The following is a 19,762-nucleotide window of genomic DNA, read 5'->3' on the forward strand; positions in this document are numbered from 1 at the left end:
TGTGTATTGTAAAAGTATGCTAATTTTAAATTGATTTCGACGTTAACTAAGGTTTGTTCTGTGAGGTTAACCAAAATTAAAAAAATGTAATTATTATTCTAGCAGACAAAAGCTAATTATTGCTTTTGGTTTTCAAATTACGCACAAGCACGCGTGCATTTTTTTTCATCGTTGAGCGTGTTGTGCATGTACAATCATTCATGTTCCAAAGCACATGTAAAATTGCTAAACACTAATTGCATTAATGCCACCACCATTTTCAAAAATAGAAAAGGCCGCAAAAAAGAAATAAATAAAAAAAAGTTGATAAAATTGTCAATCTGTATGCTAACAATGGAGAACATCTCTTTACAAGCAAGCATATACATATACGTATATGTATGTATATATGTGCATATTTATAAAAATTAGACTAGTTGTTGAAATGTGGGCATGTCAAAGAAGAACATCAAGTAAGCAAGTAAGTAGTAACCAGTTGCGTGGCCCAATTGTTCAGCTCACTGCTTTTCAGACGTGAAAGTATGATGTAAGAGAGAGAAATTGTTATTTTGTCAATTCCAACTTGAGCAGTGAAGAAAAATTACTTGCAAAAATGGACGTGTACTACAATCAGCATTATTATTATTGTTGGGGATTTTTGTCCCAGATGCGCAGTTGGCTTACATGGGTGATTGTATTTTCGCTTCTGAACTTTAAAGTGTCTTTGTCTATCAAACCGGCATGTAGAAGTGAGTGTTTCATTCGATATCATTCATACTGAATGCATATTATTTCGTTATTTTTCAATTTTCCAGTGAAACATTTTGTAATTTGATTTCTCTGATATCCATCCATTTGGTTGATGTAATGAAATTGTAAAGCTGTTCTTACTTAATACTCGTCAGGGATAATAGATCATATTAAATATTTATAATAATACGTTGTGACAATTTTGTTTGAAGAAAAGAAAGTGAAATTCGTTTCATGTCAACAGACGTAATTCCAATGAAAAATCTTACAAGTGAAAAAATAACTAACACAGAATTATTGTTATTACACTTTGGCTCTAATGTGAAATTTTAGTTGCCAAATGCACAGATGCGAAAGATCCATAAAATATGTAGTGTTGTTATAATTGATTCATTATTGGATTAGTTTCATTGTCATTGTACGATACTGATTGTGTGAGACTGCAAGCTGAAACACCTTATTGAATTAAAACTTCCCAGTTGTCATTAAAATTTTATTTCAGATGCAATGGTGTCTGAGTATTGTCTTTATGACGAAGAATGCGCTGGACTGCACACGACTTGTTTAGGAAATACGTGCACTTGTCCACCAGATCATGAACATTACAGCATTGATGGAAAAATGAAAGTTTGTCGACCAGGTATTATTGTATTTATTCCTTCGCAGAATAAAACTTTCAATAAAATTCTTTCGCATTTTAATAAATATTCAAATGTATTTAGCTCCGGCTTTGATCAATGCAACTTGTCAGACAAGATGTAAACCACCTTTGGTTTGCAGTAACAACCACTGTATTTGTTGGAATGCCAAACGCGTGGGCAATTCATGTACTGTAGGTAAGCAAGTGCGTTACAGTTTAACTTGGAAAAATGCTAAACTGTGTGAATTATTCGCAATAACTGAAAATGCTGATCGTGTTTCTGTTTTCATTAAGCTTAAACAATTTATTTGCATTGATGATTGAATAAACACTGCTTGTTGTTATTCTGCTATTTAAAAAAAGTATGAAAATAACAAGAAATCGGTTGTTTAGATTGTCCACACGGACAAACGTTGATTGGTCAGGAATGCAAATTAGCACAACAACTTTGGGGTAGTTGTGAAGTCGACTCCGACTGTGCGGCAGCATTTACAGAATGCAAAAACAGACGTTGTACTTGTGTTCCTGGTACTGTAGCTCGGGGATCGAACTGCGTTGCAAGTAAGGGAATAGTTTCTTTTGTGGAATTACAGTATGAATGAGAAGAAACTGTTTTTTTCTCATTAATTTCAGCACTGAAAAACGTGAAAATGAAAAGATATGAAATTTATTTTTGTTTCAGCTTGTTCTGACGGAAGTCAACCAATTCGTACGTGTAAGAGAATTTTACAAGGTCTGAGCGATATAACAGAAAATGTGGAAAAAATGGACACATGTCCGGCCGGCTATTACTGCGCCACGTACGGCAAGCCCAGCATTGGTCATTGTTGTCCACTGCGGTGTCCGTTTGGTGAAGCGGATACGACCAAATCGTGCAACAAAGGTTCTCCGTTGGGCAGTCGTTGTCCCGAATTGACTACACATTTCTGTCACAACTTCGAAAGTGGCGGCTACAGTGCAAAACTGTGCTGCCCTCGGCCTTGCAGAAATCCGACGCCATATTGGATCAACAATCGCTGCTATCCGGTCGCCCACTGGGGTGATGCGTGCGTCAACGACGAACAATGTGAAGGAGGCAGGCGGATGAGCTGCTTGCAGAATCGTTGCCGCTGCAATGCGGACTTCGATCAAGTCAACACCACATATCCAACTTGTGTCCGACGATGTCCAACGTTGTCTATTGAAATTGCCGAACAGTGTTATAAAAAAGTCAAACTGGCCCATCAGTGTTTTGTCGATTTTCAATGTCCACGGAATGCCCAGTGTCGTGAAGGACGATGCGAATGCAACTGTCACTTCAAGCCCAGCATGAAAGCTTGCGTCAATCCTGACGATCCGCTGAATATTGACGGATTTTTGAAAGGTTTTCAAAATATATTTATCGGATAAAACTTCATATTCCGCTTTAAACAAACAACCTTTATCATTCATTATTCTTCAGTTCTACTTTTTCTTCTCTATTGTTATTTTAAAATATTTTATTCATTTAAAAGTATTACAACATTTTATATTAAACGATTAAATGTTGAAATGAACAATTTCACTTTTTCAATAATAAATAAATTCAAGATAAAAAAGATAATCTGTTCCCTTTATAAAATATTTCACATCTCCACATGGTATGTTTAATTTATTTATTAACTTTGTAATGATTTTTCTTCTGAAGTTGAAATTGAATTTTTATTCGAATATTTAACTTGCTTCAAGCCACTCACCTACTTGCAACAAATTTGAAAATTTATTTCAACAGTATCGGCTGTTTAAAAAAAAAGTAAATCAATAAAATTACTTTTCCACTACTACACAGTGGAACAACAGAAAACACGTCGTGCACGTGAAATTATCCATGCGTTAGGGTAAAACAATCAGTACATGACATTTTTTTCGATTGATAAATAACAAGTAATATTCAAAAAAGAAAACATGAATTTCAAAAATTTGTTTATCTTGAAATGAAATCACATCAATCGGTAGTAAAGATAAAAATTTTATGGGCAAATTTTTCTCACGGTATACACAACGCAAGAAAAATACAATCATAAGCAGATAAATCGGTAAATACTTTAGCAGCTTTACGTACTAATTTTCGCTGTTGTATTTTACCAATGTCAAATGTACATATATATATATATGTGTGTGTGTGTGTGTGCTGTTTTCTTCTTCCTAATTACCGATGAAGCTTTACGCATTTCAAAATAGTTGTACAATAAATTTGCATAATCTGATGGAAATTTACCTTTCAACCTTTCAAATATTAAAAGAAATAATTCACCTTTTTAAAAATAATAATAATAGTCTGAATAAAATAGTAGCTTCATACTTTTTTTAAATGATTTATATTCAAAAAGCATTAACTGAAGCACACTCAATTTTAATAGAAAATTTAATTTATTGTCATTTATACATGCAGGACACAACAGAATAATAACCATTTCATGCTGCTTTATCTAGTTGTTTTGAAAACAGTGAAAATTTTTTGAAAAGTTTCTTCAAAATATGATACAATAAATGACATATGACAAATTATTTCCTATGCTATCTGCAAGAACAATTGTGTCATTCAGCAATCTCTTCATCCAACACCAAACAATTTTAAAAATCACTTCAAAACAATAATAACAACACAAAACAATATTTCTCAGCTTTAGCATAAATGCAAAGACGCTCAAATAAATTTAACAAACTATGCAAGAGCACCACTAATAAAATACTTACCATTAGAAGTGAACAACTTCGCCATTTCTTGCAGCGATGATATGTTTGACAATATGTTTACATGCTGATTTTCTAAAATAATTCATAATAAAATGAATAGAAACACTGACAATTAAAACTAGTCTAATAAAATAAAACACCCTTAAAAATGCAAGATGACACAATAAACATTAAGAAAAACAATCATTTGACAATAATCAGTATTCAGCAGTTAATGTCGTACCCACATTAGTAAAAAAAAGTATTATCAGTTGAAAAGGAAAACTTTAATGTCTGTTGGATTTTGTTCATATTGCAGATATATAACTGCGTAATGCGGTGAAAATCCAATAATTTATCGCAGTGTATAACTTCACAGTAAAAGCGAAACTGCGAGTAAAGTATACTGCGAAATAACTGACAAGAATACATAAAATCATAAAAATTATCGACCTTGAAAATTAAAGAACCTTCAAAACAGAAGTGAAATTTCATACACACACACACATATATATATGCATATGTATAAGATAAACTGTGGTCAAAAAAATAAACGTTAATACAATATTGAACCCAAAAGTAGAACAAACAACAAAACAAAGTAGACAGCTCAAATAAGTAAGTAAATTTTATTTCTATATAAAAATTTATTCGAATATAAAAATTTTTAAAATATTTTACTTAAAGAATCATACAACAGTACAAAAGACATACAAACTTTTAGAATTCCCCGCTTATTTTCCATTTCCGCTGATATTTGTAACATACTGAAGAAAATATGATACATGAGTGACCATGATATGATGCATTTATCATTAACTGAAACACAAAATCATCATTCTTTTTATCAACGTTAATTTCTTACTTTTACGCACGTATTACTGTAAAAAATGGATAATAATTTGCAGGTTTAAATAATAATGAGCTACTAAACCTCAAACAATAAAATAACATTCTATTTAATAAAACAGTATTTGTCAGCAGTAAATTATTCACATTTGAAATATTGGTTTGAATATAATAATGTAAAATAAATTTTCAATATCACATAGTTATGTAATGGTACACGTGGAAATTTTTGCCAATTTGTATTTCATTTCGCAGTAATAATATGGAAAACAGACAGTTGTCCCTGTAATGGACGGTCACATTATATTCGTTTCAATATTTTTCACGATGTTGAATTAAATATCACTAAAATGATTTATTCAAAAATTGCACTTGGTTTGTTTTTTTACTGTATGATGAAAAATTACATATGCATGAAGCTTCGGGCGCATATGTACATTTAGAATGAATCATGCAATATTTAAAATCATTCCAACTGATTTGTTCAAATCAACTTCACCCTACTACTGAGGTAAAGTACAAAATAGTGTAAAATCAACGTTTTAGTTAAACTACCAAGTTTGAATTTACTCCTGCCAAAATATAAAAAGCAAAAGTAGTCACGTTCTCCAAGATCAAAAGGACTGAATTATACATACATTGAATGTAAACTGACCGAGAATCAAGAAGAAAAAACAATATCCAATTCATATTTTTGCAAAACTTTTCAATGCAGTTGAAAAATAATGATTTTACAATAGTCAGTCACATTGAATGAACAAACATTTCTAAAAATTTGTGAATCACACACACACACATGATGTTCATTTCAGTATAAATTGAACAATTCGCTTTGGTTTCTTTTAGAATGCTGTGCATAGAAAACTGAGTGCGTAAAAACGTTTAAAATAAAACATGGTATGTAAATAAATAACAATGCGATTACAATGCACCAAGCTATCAAACATGAGCTGAAACTATTGTTTTAATTTCAAAAGACGAATGAATAATAGTAAAATGTAAATACAGATGTTTATACCAAATAAGAAGTGCTAAACTTGCCCGGCAAGGTAGATAATGAAGCCAATACTTGAGATGAGCTGAAAATATATTTTCGAAAGTATAAGACAAGTATTGTAGCCCTAAAACGGTGTCACACAAAACCAATTCTACTCGTTTAGGTTGCAAACGTATTTCTTCATGAATAAAGCAGCTTCGTAAGGTGGAGGTGGAGCTTCGGGATAATCAGACGAAGGCTTCTCCACAGATTGCTGTTGGTGACGGTGACCATGAGAAGCAGTGAACAGTGGTTCGGGGCGATGTTGACTGCTTGTTCCTCTCCGTTGCTTGTAACGACTGGCACGTGGCAGGAAGGACATCTCAGACTGACCGCCGTTTAATTGACATTCCAAATTTCCCTGTCTTCCAGCCGTTACGTTGCCTATTTGAGTGTTTCGTTTTGAACGACAAAATTTACGCAACCAGCATATAAAAACGAACGTAACAAACACAACAATAAGAACTATGATGCAATAAAACAGACTCCACCAAACCGAGTACTCACAAAACTGTCCAGTGTACCAAGCTGACGAACAATTGCATGAGCCAAATTCGTTTGCTATTCCCCCGTTTTCACACATAAGAGTTTCACAATGACGGCCGGTGTAGTGCTTCGCATCCGGACAAACACAAGTCTCATTCGGGCGTTTGATACCACCGTTTACACATTTAATATGCTGACAATAATTACCAGTGAACAACTTTGGACAAGAGCACTTCAAATTAAACGTTTTACTACCACCGTTCTGACAATCCCGAAGTGCATCGCCCATCAAAACAATCAAATTGAGCCATTCCATGTTCAGACTTTCTACTGTACAATATCAATTGCACAGCTAATAAGTGCCCAGTCTTAACCTGTAGACTATTAAACAATTTCCAACGGCATGCCAACAACAACTAGGTCAGTAAAACTGTGCACCAAATAAAATCAATCTATTTTACAGAAGAATTGATAAGCAAGTTTTATCGTTACAGTTGTAAATGCTTCATTTACTGTAATTTTATTTGAAGCCTTCTACTTGCTGAAAGTTGACTTTTGTAAATAGTTACCATTTTCATAACTATGCGTTAGTTTATCTTTGTGAACAATAAAAATAAGAGTTAGCTGATATGAATTTGGAGAAAATCAGCGACAAGGATAAGCTACGTCTTTGCCGAATATATTTTTATGGTAATAATTGGATTTTAAAGTTTTCATTTAAGCAAACGGTATTTTTACAAATCTGATAAGTAATATTTTGATGCGATGAAGAAACCAGTAAGTACAATCTTAAACATGCTGCGCATCAGTTTGCTTAGTTATTTTCTACTAGAACCATGCGTCCATGCGTTAAATCTTAAAGTTTTCTTTTAATTTATGCATTAATTTTGTTTGTAATCAAAAATAGCTGTAGCCTGTTATTGAACTAAATTCATTATATTGCATTTTTTGCATTCACATTTCATTTGTTGTTTGTAAAGTTAAATAAATCACAGCACTGTATTTCAGGCGGGTTTGGTATGTTGCCATTGTTATGGATCGTCAATTCGATGTGGTTTTTCTATCAAGCTTTTTTGCGTAAACCACATTTTGAAGAACAACGTGAAATCAAAAGATGTACGTAACACCTATCGCATCGCTTAACAGACGATTTCACATGAACTAAACATCTCAGCAAATTTACATCCGCTTTATTGATAAGAATTTTTCGCACTGAATAGTTGCTATGAGAAATGCTACCAGTATGCTATTTTTCATTTATTTTTATTATTCTGCCTTTTTTAATATAACTAGTAAATTAGTTGTTATTTATTTGAGCAGAAAATATGTGTAATATAACATTTTGAGTGGCTGTTTTCTTACGATTTATACGCATATGCAATGTGATTTACAAGGTTAAATATTTACCGTAGACGTATTCAATGCAGTTTATGACAAAATTTGCATTTTCTTAATTTTTAAATAGTAGTTTGAACTTATATTATTTTAGAAATTTCAAGAAAAATTCAATTAGTGACTGCAAGTTTATGAAATGGGTTTTGTATGCTTTTACGATTAGAAGTCAATTGTAATATATAATCAATTCTAAACTTTATGAAAATTTATAATTATAGATTTTCGATGTGATAATTTCTTTTACAAAGAAATTCGTATTTTAATGTAATAGTAGTTGGCATATGAAATTCAATCTTGTTATTAGATTATTCTGATTATTTTATTTTTTAAATTTTGATTGATTTTCTTGAAATTTCTTTGTATTTTCATCACTGTTTGTTTGTTAATACTACACATATATAGAAAAATTCCGCATTTTATTTGGCAGAAATTTGAAGTTGATTTATGGAGGCTGATTATTGTTATTATTTCATTATTAGTTATGATTATTTTTTTTTGTTTTAGATGTAATTTATTCAATGATTGGCGCTGGCGTCTGGTTTATGTGCTTATTTGTCTGGATTTGGATTTATCAAATGAACCGAAGCTCGTGGGGTGCCTTAGGCGACTACATTTCCTTCGTATTGCCTTCTGGCGTCGAATGACACATTTAATTTTGCATTTTATCTTTACCCAATTGCGTGTTTTTAATCACAGTATTAAATATATCAGTTATGTTGTTCTGCTTCAATTAAGAACTGTTTATAATAATCAGCGATTATCTTGCTCTTACAAGAAGTGTTTTTTTATTTAATTGAGCATTTGAGAAGGTTTTTTTAGCTTATCATTAATTGAAAAATGATGGAAATTGGATAAAAAATGTTTCCTTCGAACAATAGGTTCGGACAGTTTTCATGTCCATTCTTTTCAACCGGTGCTTGCAATAGGCCATATTGTTTTTTCTCGCATCAAGAATCTTCGAAAGGTATGACTTGATCATGTATTTGTCAATTCGAATTATTGCACAATTTTATATGTGTTTATTGTGATTATTTTAGCTGTTCATAAAAAAACCAATTCTTCTGAAGTTAATAATAAATCAACAACGGCTTATTCGAATGATAATAATTGTTCTTCTTCTCCCTCTTCTGCTGCTCCAGCCGCAGCCGTTGCTGTTGCGTACACTCCAACTCCAATTGCGGAGTTGAAAAAACGAAAAGAAGACCGAGAAAAGCGTCGTAAAGCTCGACAATTGGAAAATGCCCAATCCTGTCCAACGCCGTGCAGTGTTGAAATTATTGATCTAACAAAATCCGAACCAACCTCATCGCCGGTATCTTCTTCTTCCGCAGCCGAACAAGAGACATCCCCACCAGTTGCAGGGGAATTGGAAAAATGCCCCTCGTCCACGCCCAACTTGTTGATCGTCGAAGAACAGCCAATTTCCCAGCTTAAAAGGCAAAAGCCTGAAGAGGTTGTTGAAATTTTGGACAATGCAGGCAATTTGTCCACGTCCACGCCGAAAAAGATTCGCAAAGTGGATCTGTTTGGTGAAGATTCCGACGACGACCGTCTTATTGCTTTCTGCGCTGTTGATGAAGATGAAGTTGAAAAACCCTCTGTTGACGAAACCACCGATCAATTGTTTCAGTCGTTGTTGGTTGAAAAAGCGAAAAGCTATGCAAATGTGCCCAGCGTGGACGAAGATACGGTTCTGGAGTCGGCGTCAGTTGCTTATGAGAAGAGGAAAGTTGCTTTGGAAAAAGAAGCCAGCATGATTCAACAGAAATACAACACTTCGTCCAACATCCGCTGGTCAGCTTATAAAACTGGTCAGCTAGCTTCGACATCTCATCAGCCAGAACCAGTTGAAAAAGCCACTATTGTAAAGGTATGTGTATTCTCGATTATTTTACTGCGTATTTTGTGATGAAATGGTCGATTTTTTTTCTCATTGCAGAATGATCCTGGTGCTATGTTTTCTACGTTGCCTGCCGATATTAAACCTGAAAAAACAACAACGCTTGAAAACAACAGTATCAATGCAGAATTGGCAATCAAGCAGTTGAGATCTGTGAAAAAAGAAAACACCCAAAAGGTTTTAGTGGATTTCAGCTTTCCATGTGCACATAAACTTGTTTATTTTTTTCTTCTTTCCAGCTTATCAAAAGACCGGTCATTGTACCTGGTAGCCATTTGAAAATTCCATTCACTGTGCGGCAAACTATTTTAAATTATTTTATCGACGCATTTTTACAGCAGGGTGCAACGGAAGAACAAGCTTTGGAAAAGGTATGTCGTATGAAATTTGCCTGCATCATTTTGTTTTTCATTTGTAAAATAATTATATGTAAATAAATTTTCAGGCTCAAAAAGAGGAAGAATTTTTGTGCAGATCTTGTCAACACAAAATGACATACAACGTCGCGGCAATACATCGATTGAAACGTATCAAAGATGGTCAGCTGAGCATTCGATCTGTTTCTTCCTATAGTGCTGTGGACTCGCAAGTTTTACTTGGTAGATCGCAGGATAATGTTTTCCACTTTATATTATATGTTTATAAAAAATTTTTTCCCGCTTGAAGATTTGTTTTACAATAAGCTTGAACGGTTTGTGTTGAGCTTGGATGATCTTCAAGCACACGGCTTTCCGTTGCCAGATCCGACAAATTTTACCCGTGCATATTTTTCAAAAAAAGAAGTTGCGAAAACCTACCTCCCTGTTGATGGTGAAAAAGATTGTTTTTTTTCCTATTAGTGGAAATTTATGAAAAGTTATTATTTTAGATAAAAAGCGACAATGTGATCGTTGTGGTAAGAGCTTTTATTTGACGCCTGACTGGATGTACCCGGATAGACAGGATCGATGTGTTTATCACTTTGGGAAAGCTTTCAATGTGCGATGTAAGAATATTTTATTAAATTTAAATTATTTTGAAATGCAATATTTTTACGCTAACGTGAATTTTGTTAAAAAAATTTACTTCATCTATTCAAGCTTCGGGAAGTACTGATCTGCAGCACACGTGTTGCAAAGGTGATCTTCAATCTGATGGATGTTGTATGGCGAATTGTCATGTTACTCGTGTTAGTCCGGAATCGGAATTGAACAACTACATTCACACGGCTGGTTTTAAGCAGAAGAAGTAATTTATTATTATTATTATTATTATTGTTTTTTTTAAATTATTGCTGCATATTTGTATTTTATATAGAAAAAGCGTTTTTGCTTTGGATTGTGAAATGGTATATACCACAATTGGCAGCATGTTGGCAAGGGTGACCGTGGTGGATTGGAATTTGGAAACCGTTTACGAACGTTTAGTGAAACCTCCCGGCGCCCTGCTCGACTGTAACACACGTTTCAGTGGAATAACTGAACAAGAGCTGGCAAAGGCCGAATGGACGCTGGAAGATGTGCAGAAAGATTTGAGCGAAATTTTTTCACCAGATTCAATTTTAATTGGTCACAGCTTAGATTGTGATTTACGGGCACTGAAGGTAAATTTTTTTTATTTTCTGCTTTTTCTCAACTATTGCATTCATTCATTTATTGCAGTTAATCCATATGAAAGTTGTCGATACATCCGTTGTATTTCCGCATCGTCGTGGTTTGCCTTACAAAAGGGCGCTGAAAAGTTTAGCAATGGAATATTTGAAAAAAATTATTCAAGAAAACGGTGATCATAATTTGAAATTTTTTTTCTCGCGACCAAATCAACGTTTTGCCACTTTTACAACTTTTTAAATATTGAGAATAAATAGTTCTAGCACGCTTTTATGCAATATTCATTTTGGTATTTTATAAAATTTATTATTAATTTTTTAAATTGTTTGTCAAATTTCATTTTACAACCTTCTAATGAATAAATTGTTTTACAGTCGGAGGACACGATAGTAAAGAAGATGCGTCTGCTTGTATGGAACTGATGAAGTGTAAAGTCGGACGATATTGAAAATTGGAATGAAGATAGATTTTCATAATCAACCAAGACAAACTGTTTTTATTGATCTCTCACATTACGTTTACGTTGCATCTTTATCTTAATTAAAAGTTTGTTTTGTTATTATTGCTGTTAATTTTTCGTAGATTTTATTTAAATTTTACTTTTTCCTCATGCTTTGAGGAAGAATTTAAATTTTTTATGTTTTATAAAGGAGTAATAAATTAAAAGTAATTTCTTTTCGATTTTTTTCTGATGTGTATGACATTTATTTGCGAAACTGAAAATTTTTTCTGTTTTTCGTGCAATTTTTACAAATGTTATAAGATTGTCATTTATGTTGTTTTTTCAAAAATATTTTCATCATTTTTCATTTATTTTCATAAAAATAAATGAAATTTATGAAATGTTCGCAACTAGTTTTTTAATTCTAAATTGTATAGTATTCTTTTGCTGCATTGTAGGCTGAATATAATTTTCAGGATATATATATTTACAGTATGAAGTGATACGTCATCTTCGGTAAAGAAAGAAACGATGTGCCTTAGGTCGGTAGTTGCCCTTGTGAAGAAGTGTTCCGGTTGAATTTGTAAATTAGAATACTGGTGAAAATGGACTTTCGGTAAGTTATTTTGCTTGTGATAATCATTACGATTATGTAAAGTATCTGTTTATTTTCATGTTTAACTGATTGATAATGTTTTCTGTGATCATTCTTATAAATTTCATAATTATTTTTAAATGGTACTTGAAATTTATATTTAATTACGCTTTTGCAGATATTTCACGTTTATTTTTGACTGTTTTTAAACATAATTCGCAGCCAGCTTCAGGACATTTTAATGTGTTCTGACGTTAATTTCTGCGATAAATTATTGCACTTTAGCAGTTCACTTGTACTTTACGTTCAAGTTAATTTTTGAAGTCTACATTTTCATGAAACTGAAAGTAATTGTTAACTAAGACATATTTATATTTATGTGTGCGTGTGTCAATATATTGCATTTTCAGTATCTAATTTGTTGATATTTTTCAGTTCTGTCTTACACTGTTGAATTCTGGAAAATGTTTGACAGAATACAGTAAGTTTTGTTTTTTTTATTTCGGCTGCTTTTCCCTTCCTAATTGATTTGTACGATGTTATTGGTTCTAATGGTAAAAAGATTTTTTTGCAAATTTGGTGTTTGTTGCTTTCTTTTTTCGTTTCACATTTTATTTTCTTTATTCTTATTTATACTATTCGCAGCCAGCTTCACAGCATTCTGTTCTGTTGTGACGTTACTTTCTGCGATAAAATATTGTACTTTAGCAACGAGCTTGTACTTTACGTCCAAGCGTTACTTTTAAAGGCCACATTTTATGAAAAAATATATTTATTTTGAAAATTGTCTACATGTTTGATATTATGGTTGTTTAATTTTAGCTTTTTCGCGTTGTGCAACCGCTGAAAGTTGTCGTAGAGTTGTAAGTAATTTTCATTTTTGTGAAGAAGTTAAAAGAACTATTGTCGCAGCTCTGCTTCATGGTGACTTTCAACTGTGATGCTGTTTCCTGCGAAATAACAATACGCTTTGCCAGCCTGCGAGTTCTTTTACGAGCAGTTCTAATTAAGCTTACAAATATTGAATTTCATAGAGCTTTAAAGTTAAATTTAACGTTTTAATTAATACAGTTTTTTATTTTCGTGTTAAATTTTTTGAAGAAGTTTTTCAATAAGAAATTGTTTCAGAAATTTCAGAGATCGGTTCAAGAAAATTCAATGTGCATTATGTGGATAGCGGTTGCGTAATTACTCAAGTATTATATCACCTCTACAGTATATCGGAACGCAGGGTACATGCTATATATAATATGTTTGAACAGAACAGTTACAGTGTGGTTTGATCATTTCAACACCGAGAACCAGAACTGATGATGCACAATTCTTTTATTCAAAGAACTTGGACCAACTGTTGCATGTTTTCAGCAATGTCGACCGTTGTTGATTTATTTTACAATAAAAACTGTTTGCGGTGTTGAATGTGCAATTTCAAATAGCAGATTTAATTGTTTAATAACTGATAAAGTAAAAGCTGGTACGGTTGTATGAAATGAATGTACAGTATGAAAATGAAAATGAAGTTCATGTAGTGTTTTTCAAACGTAAGCGTCATTAGTAAGAACATAACATGTTGCTTCTCGTGATGATGAAGGTGGAAGCGATGGCAGCTGCTACTTTGCGACGGCAGAGTTTGTTTGTGCCAAGCTGAAAGCTTCAGTTTGGAGAAAAAGTTTAGTGTTTAGTTCGAGTACGTTTTAGACGGGATGTTGTTTCGCGCAATATTGTCGGCGATTTTAATTTTTTTCACAATATTCACGCTGGTCAGCGCGCTGGACAGCCGTGATGCGGTCGAACTGTTGGACAAGTGTCGAGAGTTGTTGAATGAGAAGCAGGCGAATTGGAAGGTGAAAATTTTTCGGCGTCAACTGTTCCGCCTGTGCAGCTTGGCTGAACGTTACGTTGACGACAGTTTGATAGTGTTATTTTGCGGGAACGCGAAACGATATCCAATCTGTCAGCAGGTCGATTTGCAGCTGAAAGCTGAGCTGAAGAAGAGGCCGGCTCCGCTTCGTCCGGCTTACATCATGACGGACAATTTCGCCTTTGCCGACGACTTGCACGTGAGGCATTTTCCGGCTCTGACTTACACCGTCGCCGGACGCTTGTTCCACTACACCGGCAAATGGAACAAGGAGGAAATAAGCCGTTGGATTCGACAGATGGGAGCCGGCGTGGCCAGGTCGGTCGACTACAGCAATTTCAATCAGCTGCTGAATAAGAACGTGGCCGTGATGATTTTGCTGTACAAGCAGGAAAATGCCAAATGCGCCCGCTTTGCCGGACGTTGGTGGGATCGTCTGGCGAAGAGTGCTTCCGACTACAAGCAGACCGAATTTGTCAAGCTTGAATGTTCCGGTGTGAACGGTTTCTTTGCAGCGGAGCGTTTGCAGATGACCATCACCGACGACAATTGTCCAACGCTGTTGATGCTTTACAATGATAAATTGAAGCTGTTCTCAGCCGACTTGAGCGAACCGGGTGTCGCGACCTCAGTTCGCCATTTTCTGCTCAATCAACGTCATCTGGCCGACGGATGGCGTCCACTTGGAGACGAACCCACAGATCTTGAGTACATTGAGTTCGACATGCAAAGGCGTCTCGATTCCAGGATGAATCGTCCAGTGCACATTGTCACCGGCTTCACTGGTGGATTTGGGGTGATCGTTCTAGCGGTCAGCATTTTCTGGGGTCTCAAAGGTTCCGCATTCATCAGTGAATTAAAAGCGTTGCGCACGGCTACAGTTGACTCTCGTTGAAAATTATTTTCCGAACTGTTTCTTCAAAATGGTTTCTCCCACTCAACACAAGCGGAGGTAAAAGTACAACTTCAAATTGCAGTTGTTATTTTTAATGAATAATTTTACTGATAAAAGTATACGTGACACAGCACTTTGTGGAAGCGTCAAAAATGAAATTTAATCTCTGATCATCATCAGTCGATACCTTTATGCATCTGTTATTCCTTTGCTTTTTGTTATTTGAAAAATGCATTTCTCACATTCGTTTTTCTGACTGCCTTCACCAAATTTACACATTTTGATGTTTTTTCTTTCTTTTTTTAGTATATTTTTCCCAACTCTACAATATAGTAATGCTTAAACCAATAAATGATTTATTTTGAAATTTTCATTTCAACAACATAATTGGTACATTTGTTTTGCAATAATGATGTTGAAAATCGTTTCAAACTTGTGAATGTGAAAAGTTGTTAATTTTGTTCCAGTTGTGCTTATCTCTGGCAATATCGTTTAAGTAAACGTTTTGTAATAGTCAATATTAAAACTTCAACCCAGCACGTCAGTTGTGGTTACAATATCCATTAGCTGAACATTATCATTGTTAACTAAATTAAAAACTGAAAATGATGCATATGATGGTTCGCGGTTTTCAAAATTCAATTTATGAGTAACTTTGGAAGGTGAAAAGACAATCTCATTTAAACTCTTATTCTATTTGTTACATTGTTTGAATTTGAATTTGCAGTGTAAGTGCATAAATGATTTTTGCAGTTGTTGAGTTTTCTTTACAATACACTTTTTGCAATATTTCATGAATAGAATTAAATTTAAATGAAGTGTGTTTGCAAGTAATACTAAAATGAAAATCAAGTATGAATAATCACATAACATTTACTGCAGTTGTAATTTGTGTGACTGTGTTGCGTGTAGCGGAATGAAATTTTTCAATAGTATGTTTTATAATTCCCAATAGTAAACCATTTTGAAATGTTAAAAAAATGTAATGTTATTTTGGTAAGACAGTTTCCAAACGAGCAGTTCATTCAGAAACAAGCATGAGGCGAAAAATTCGAGCCTAAACCAAATTTTTTCTCTTTCACCTTTAAAATATGCCAGAAAGTGGCAGATGAGCAGCTGCACTTCATAGATGTGTCATACGGATGATTCGAATGCAAAGAAAGAGTTAACGATTGTGTCAGCAACTGAAAATTTATGGAAAATCAGTTTTTACCCTGCGAGAGTATTACAAATGTTAGCAATGGAGAGATGATTCATTGAGGAAAAACGGCTCTTATATTTTTTTAAGGCTAATAATTCTTTATCCGTTTAGAAATGCACTGCATTGAATGTTATCTGACTTTGGCTTATCGGCTTTAAGATTATCTACTGCACACAAATTTGCACAAATGCAGTGGTAAGCCAACAGCTGGTCGCTGATTTTCAGTGATGATGTATTGTTGAGTCTAATTGAAATTAAGAGATGCATTAGTGTCTGCGGTGCATCATTCAAAATGTTATCCTATTCAGAATCTGAGTTTCAGTAATTACGTCACATTATAAAAGATACAGCGCTGAAATCGACGGGTGCGTTTCAGCCTTCAATTTGCATAATATGCAAAGTATACAAATTCACAAAGATATGTCCAACCTGTTGCTCCACGACTGCCTAAACTGCGGCTCAAATTTGCTTTCTTTATTCTAACAAGTGGTGGTGGTCATTCTTGTAAAATTTATTGTGAATTTAACTAAAACTTTTACATGTATATTTCTAACACTGAGGATTGTAAATACACTCAGGAAATTTAAAGCAAAATAGATGGATATAAAATTAATGAATGATTTGGAAAATAAAATTGGTATAACAAGGAAACGAAATTTTAAACAATGCAGATTACGTAGATCAGATTTATGCTTGTAACGAGCCGCTCTCTCGGACGGGCTCGTTCGTCATCCCAACCGGGTTATTAGCACAGTCGTCACTAGACGACGACGAGCCGTTGTCGACCGGCGGGTTTCTCTGCGCGGTCATATCCTCCGCTTGGCTTCCGCCAGCTCAGCTCCCCTTTCTTCCGGGTTCGCGCTTTCCCAGTAACATTATCGCAATCAAAAGACAGGTAAGGAAGACAGTATTTATTAGCAACTCTGAATAAGGACTGTCACCGATTCATCACAGGAAGATTCCAGCACCAACAACAACACGCTCGCTCCAACCGACGCATTACCGTAATCTTCCTTCGATCTTCAAGTATATATCCGCTTACGGTAGCTTCATCTTTCTTCCACCTTGTTGTCGTTTACACATAACATGTTGCCTGCTTGCAGTCCGGCCATGGCCAATACCCGGCGGTTTCCAGGTCCGCCGATCTGCGTACCCGTTGGCTGTCGTTGGGTTCGGCGCTGTTGAGAAATCTTTTCTCTATATGTACTCATCACTATCTATAAATGCCCGTGATAAAAACATTACTCCTGGTAAGAAAACAACGGTGACGCAACGCCAGCTGCACCCTTTGTTTTTTTCAACGGTGAACATTGGAATCACGCAGCTTCAAAAACGGCGACCTGCTGCCAACTTAGCCGGATTCGTCACATGAACCTGCAACTCAACGTCAGGGTTAATGAGTTCCATTGAGTGCCATCGTACAGATCCCCAACTTCAGTGGGGACATCTTGGAATTTAAGGCATTCTGGGGATAACTTGAAGGAGCGGTACACCGTAGGAAGGACTTCGACGACGTCACAAAATTGATCCATCTTAGACCTTGCCTATCCGGCGAAGCCCTCCAACTCCTCAGTGGTCTGACAATCACGGCAGAAAACCAGGAAGCCCTAGTCAGGCTGCTCCATGATCGTTTCCACCAAACAACGGATATTTTAGACGCCCACATCAGCTGACTTCATGAGATACGGCCAGCAACCAGTCACAAACGAAAGGAGTTGCTGAGGATGAAATCAGCAGTCATCTGCTGGAGATCTGCGCCCTCGGTAAAAATATCGACACAAGTGTGACACCACGCTCATTTCTGCCTTTCGAGTGTTGTTGCCCGTGCTGATCAAGCTATTGCCGATAGGGACCCGAACAAGGTGGAAGGCGCGCAGCGCCAAGTTAAAGGAAGAACAGTTAACCTCGCAGACGTTTCTAAGTTTCCTTAGTCTGCAAGCCCTCAGCATGAACAACACTGAAGATTCTGCCACCAAGAAAAGACGATCCTCACCGGTACGCCAAAATGTTCGACGACAACCACGCAGACACTCAACGATCGATGCCCTTCCTGCCTCATTGTCTCTCAAATGTGCCGTCTGTCATGGTGAGCATCATGTGACAAACTGCTTCAAATTTCTAAAGCAAGGATCAGAAAAACGGAAGAAAACCGCCAGGACACTATATCTGTGCTTCAGGTGCTACGGCCTGAGCATAGAGTAACAGAGTGCAGACTAAAGAACCGTGGCTGGGGCTTCCACCACCTTCTAGTTCTGATGAGCTCAAACCAGCAAGCTCAAAGGCAAGCTGAGCCAGACGACCACGTACCACCCCTAAAACAAGTTTCGCACAGAAGCAAAAAGGGAAACAACCTCCCGTTTATTGTTCGCCAACACACGCGGTTCAGCCAGAATCCGGTTTCGAACAGTGAAGGCCATTGCCCATGGTGCAAATGGGAAGCGACTGGTCATCAACTGCTTGTTATACAGAGGTGCTGAACAAACGCTGGTCACGGAAGATAGGGCGAGGGCCCTAGGCCTGGTTGGAGTGGCAGAGACTGTAATCGTGAAGGGAATCGGCGGTATTCATTGCACCCCAACCTTGGCCAGAAGAGTTGGTTTCAGACTAAGCCTAGTGAAGGTGAGCGAACATCATCTCGACGTGGAACCCATTGAAGCCTAGACGCTCGCACGGATCTGTGATAATATCCAGTCGGTCCCTGTCCGGTGCGGAGATTGGAAGCACCTCCAACATTTGCGGATTGCAAAGGAGCAAGACGAGAAGCTCCCTGTCCACGTGTTAATCAGCGTCGATTCGTACGGCAGATTTCTTGATGAAAAAATTCTACGAGGTAATCCAACAGACCCGGTCGCTATTGAAACAACTCTAGGATGAGTTGTTTTTGGTCCGGTGAATCCAGCGTCAACCTTTCAATACCGGTGTCACTGCGCTCAAATTGAAGACAACATGGAACAGTTGTTGAAGAAGTTCTGGGAGCTCAAATCCATCGGCATCCAGCACCAAGAAGAAAAAATGACTCAGGATTTGGTAAGTGATCAGTTTCATCGCACGCTAGCATACGACGGTTTGCGGTACTCAGTGGGGCTATTGTGGAAACCTGGTGAGATCTGGTTACCCGACAATCGCCCGTTAGCTGAGCACAGATTACAAGCTGTGATTCGGAAGGACCCGGTTAAACGACTCGAGTACACCGCAGTGATTGGGGAGTACCTCCGAAATGGATGGGCAGAAGAGGTGACCAGACAGAACGAACAGATAGATAAAATCTGGTACCTGCCACATCATTGAGTGTAGAAGATGGTTAACGGTGGGTTAAAATGCCGAGTAGTGTTTGACAGGTCAGCAAAATGCGGTGGTGTCTCACTCAATGAATGCCTTGAGACGGGTCCGAATCTGCAAGCCGATCTGGTGGGTGTGTTACTCCGTTTCAGACAGTACTGAATTGTTGTG

At 36.0% G+C, this 19,762-nt stretch overlaps 7 protein-coding genes across 7 annotated transcripts; 5 read left to right on the plus strand and 2 right to left on the minus strand.

Moving 5' to 3' along the window:
- The first annotated feature begins 592 nt into the window (after positions 1-592).
- Tsp_01101 (EB module family protein) lies at positions 593-2,758 on the plus strand. The gene is made up of 5 exons (XM_003376868.1): positions 593-728; positions 1,232-1,369; positions 1,452-1,565; positions 1,763-1,930; positions 2,052-2,758. Exons 1-5 carry the CDS (start codon positions 593-595, stop codon positions 2,756-2,758), a joined length of 1,263 nt encoding a protein of 420 aa, XP_003376916.1.
- Positions 2,759-5,754: 2,996 nt separating this feature from the next.
- Tsp_01100 (nucleolar MIF4G domain-containing protein 1) lies at positions 5,755-6,750 on the minus strand. The gene is made up of 3 exons (XM_003376869.1): positions 6,082-6,750; positions 5,950-5,991; positions 5,755-5,862 (listed from the first exon to the last, which is right to left on the minus strand). The coding sequence occupies exons 1-3, from the start codon at positions 6,748-6,750 to the stop codon at positions 5,755-5,757; spliced, it is 819 nt and encodes a 272-aa protein (XP_003376917.1).
- A 1,937-nt stretch (positions 6,751-8,687) lies between these two features.
- On the plus strand, positions 8,688-12,280 carry Tsp_01099 (exonuclease family protein). The gene is made up of 12 exons (XM_003376870.1): positions 8,688-8,793; positions 8,867-9,699; positions 9,769-9,906; positions 9,969-10,100; positions 10,175-10,328; positions 10,396-10,551; positions 10,598-10,624; positions 10,809-10,956; positions 11,026-11,311; positions 11,370-11,490; positions 11,693-11,751; positions 12,254-12,280. The coding sequence occupies exons 1-12, from the start codon at positions 8,688-8,690 to the stop codon at positions 12,278-12,280; spliced, it is 2,187 nt and encodes a 728-aa protein (XP_003376918.1).
- Positions 12,281-12,365: 85 nt separating this feature from the next.
- Tsp_01098 (nucleolar MIF4G domain-containing protein 1) lies at positions 12,366-13,739 on the plus strand. Its single transcript, XM_003376871.1, has 7 exons — positions 12,366-12,376; positions 12,578-12,665; positions 12,791-12,836; positions 13,001-13,090; positions 13,178-13,222; positions 13,493-13,587; positions 13,629-13,739. Exons 1-7 carry the CDS (start codon positions 12,366-12,368, stop codon positions 13,737-13,739), a joined length of 486 nt encoding a protein of 161 aa, XP_003376919.1.
- Positions 13,740-13,922: 183 nt separating this feature from the next.
- Tsp_01097 (hypothetical protein) lies at positions 13,923-15,111 on the plus strand. Its single transcript, XM_003376872.1, has 2 exons — positions 13,923-13,983; positions 14,054-15,111. The coding sequence occupies exons 1-2, from the start codon at positions 13,923-13,925 to the stop codon at positions 15,109-15,111; spliced, it is 1,119 nt and encodes a 372-aa protein (XP_003376920.1).
- Positions 15,112-16,411: 1,300 nt separating this feature from the next.
- Positions 16,412-17,122, minus strand: Tsp_01096 (nucleolar MIF4G domain-containing protein 1). Its single transcript, XM_003376873.1, has 3 exons — positions 17,013-17,122; positions 16,642-16,689; positions 16,412-16,556 (listed from the first exon to the last, which is right to left on the minus strand). Exons 1-3 carry the CDS (start codon positions 17,120-17,122, stop codon positions 16,412-16,414), a joined length of 303 nt encoding a protein of 100 aa, XP_003376921.1.
- Positions 17,123-18,259: 1,137 nt separating this feature from the next.
- On the plus strand, positions 18,260-19,600 carry Tsp_01095 (hypothetical protein). Its single transcript, XM_003376874.1, has 4 exons — positions 18,260-18,398; positions 18,699-18,931; positions 19,004-19,142; positions 19,212-19,600. The coding sequence occupies exons 1-4, from the start codon at positions 18,260-18,262 to the stop codon at positions 19,598-19,600; spliced, it is 900 nt and encodes a 299-aa protein (XP_003376922.1).
- The last annotated feature ends 162 nt before the right edge of the window (positions 19,601-19,762 follow it).

Source organism: Trichinella spiralis (assembly GCF_000181795.1).
Source record: "Trichinella spiralis strain ISS 195 chromosome Unknown Scfld4, whole genome shotgun sequence".
Taxonomy (NCBI): Eukaryota; Metazoa; Nematoda; class Enoplea; order Trichinellida; family Trichinellidae; genus Trichinella; species Trichinella spiralis.

What these genes read in the sequence shown, in the direction of transcription:
- Tsp_01101 (XM_003376868.1), top strand. Translation starts at nt 593, where the DNA reads ATGGACGTGTACTACAATCAGCATTATTATTATTGTTGGGGATTTTTG. An exon ending in AATGAAAGTTTGTCGACCAG is followed by an intron (nt 1,370 to 1,451) that starts GTATTATTGTAT and finishes AAATGTATTTAG; the next exon opens with CTCCGGCTTTGATCAATGCA. An exon ending in GGGCAATTCATGTACTGTAG is followed by an intron (nt 1,566 to 1,762) that starts GTAAGCAAGTGC and finishes TCGGTTGTTTAG; the next exon opens with ATTGTCCACACGGACAAACG.
- Tsp_01100 (XM_003376869.1), bottom strand. Translation starts at nt 6,750, where the DNA reads ATGGAATGGCTCAATTTGATTGTTTTGATGGGCGATGCACTTCGGGAT. An exon ending in CTTTATTCATGAAGAAATAC is followed by an intron (nt 5,992 to 6,081) that starts GTTTGCAACCTA and finishes ATATATTTTCAG; the next exon opens with CTCATCTCAAGTATTGGCTT. An exon ending in TTATCTACCTTGCCGGGCAA is followed by an intron (nt 5,863 to 5,949) that starts GTTTAGCACTTC and finishes CAATAGTTTCAG; the next exon opens with CTCATGTTTGATAGCTTGGT.
- Tsp_01099 (XM_003376870.1), top strand. Translation starts at nt 8,688, where the DNA reads ATGTTTCCTTCGAACAATAGGTTCGGACAGTTTTCATGTCCATTCTTT. An exon ending in AAAAAGAAAACACCCAAAAG is followed by an intron (nt 9,907 to 9,968) that starts GTTTTAGTGGAT and finishes TCTTCTTTCCAG; the next exon opens with CTTATCAAAAGACCGGTCAT. An exon ending in TGTTGATGGTGAAAAAGATT is followed by an intron (nt 10,552 to 10,597) that starts GTTTTTTTTCCT and finishes TTATTATTTTAG; the next exon opens with ATAAAAAGCGACAATGTGAT.
- Tsp_01098 (XM_003376871.1), top strand. An exon ending in CTTGTACTTTACGTCCAAGC is followed by an intron (nt 13,091 to 13,177) that starts GTTACTTTTAAA and finishes GTTTAATTTTAG; the next exon opens with CTTTTTCGCGTTGTGCAACC. An exon ending in ACAGTATATCGGAACGCAGG is followed by an intron (nt 13,588 to 13,628) that starts GTACATGCTATA and finishes GAACAGTTACAG; the next exon opens with TGTGGTTTGATCATTTCAAC.
- Tsp_01097 (XM_003376872.1), top strand. Translation starts at nt 13,923, where the DNA reads ATGTTGCTTCTCGTGATGATGAAGGTGGAAGCGATGGCAGCTGCTACT. An exon ending in TGCTACTTTGCGACGGCAGA is followed by an intron (nt 13,984 to 14,053) that starts GTTTGTTTGTGC and finishes AGTACGTTTTAG; the next exon opens with ACGGGATGTTGTTTCGCGCA.
- Tsp_01096 (XM_003376873.1), bottom strand. Translation starts at nt 17,122, where the DNA reads ATGACCGCGCAGAGAAACCCGCCGGTCGACAACGGCTCGTCGTCGTCT. An exon ending in CCCGTCCGAGAGAGCGGCTC is followed by an intron (nt 16,690 to 17,012) that starts GTTACAAGCATA and finishes TGCAAATTGAAG; the next exon opens with GCTGAAACGCACCCGTCGAT. An exon ending in TGTATCTTTTATAATGTGAC is followed by an intron (nt 16,557 to 16,641) that starts GTAATTACTGAA and finishes AATTTCAATTAG; the next exon opens with ACTCAACAATACATCATCAC.
- Tsp_01095 (XM_003376874.1), top strand. Translation starts at nt 18,260, where the DNA reads ATGAACAACACTGAAGATTCTGCCACCAAGAAAAGACGATCCTCACCG. An exon ending in CAAATGTGCCGTCTGTCATG is followed by an intron (nt 18,399 to 18,698) that starts GTGAGCATCATG and finishes CACGCGGTTCAG; the next exon opens with CCAGAATCCGGTTTCGAACA. An exon ending in TGATGAAAAAATTCTACGAG is followed by an intron (nt 19,143 to 19,211) that starts GTAATCCAACAG and finishes CGGTGAATCCAG; the next exon opens with CGTCAACCTTTCAATACCGG.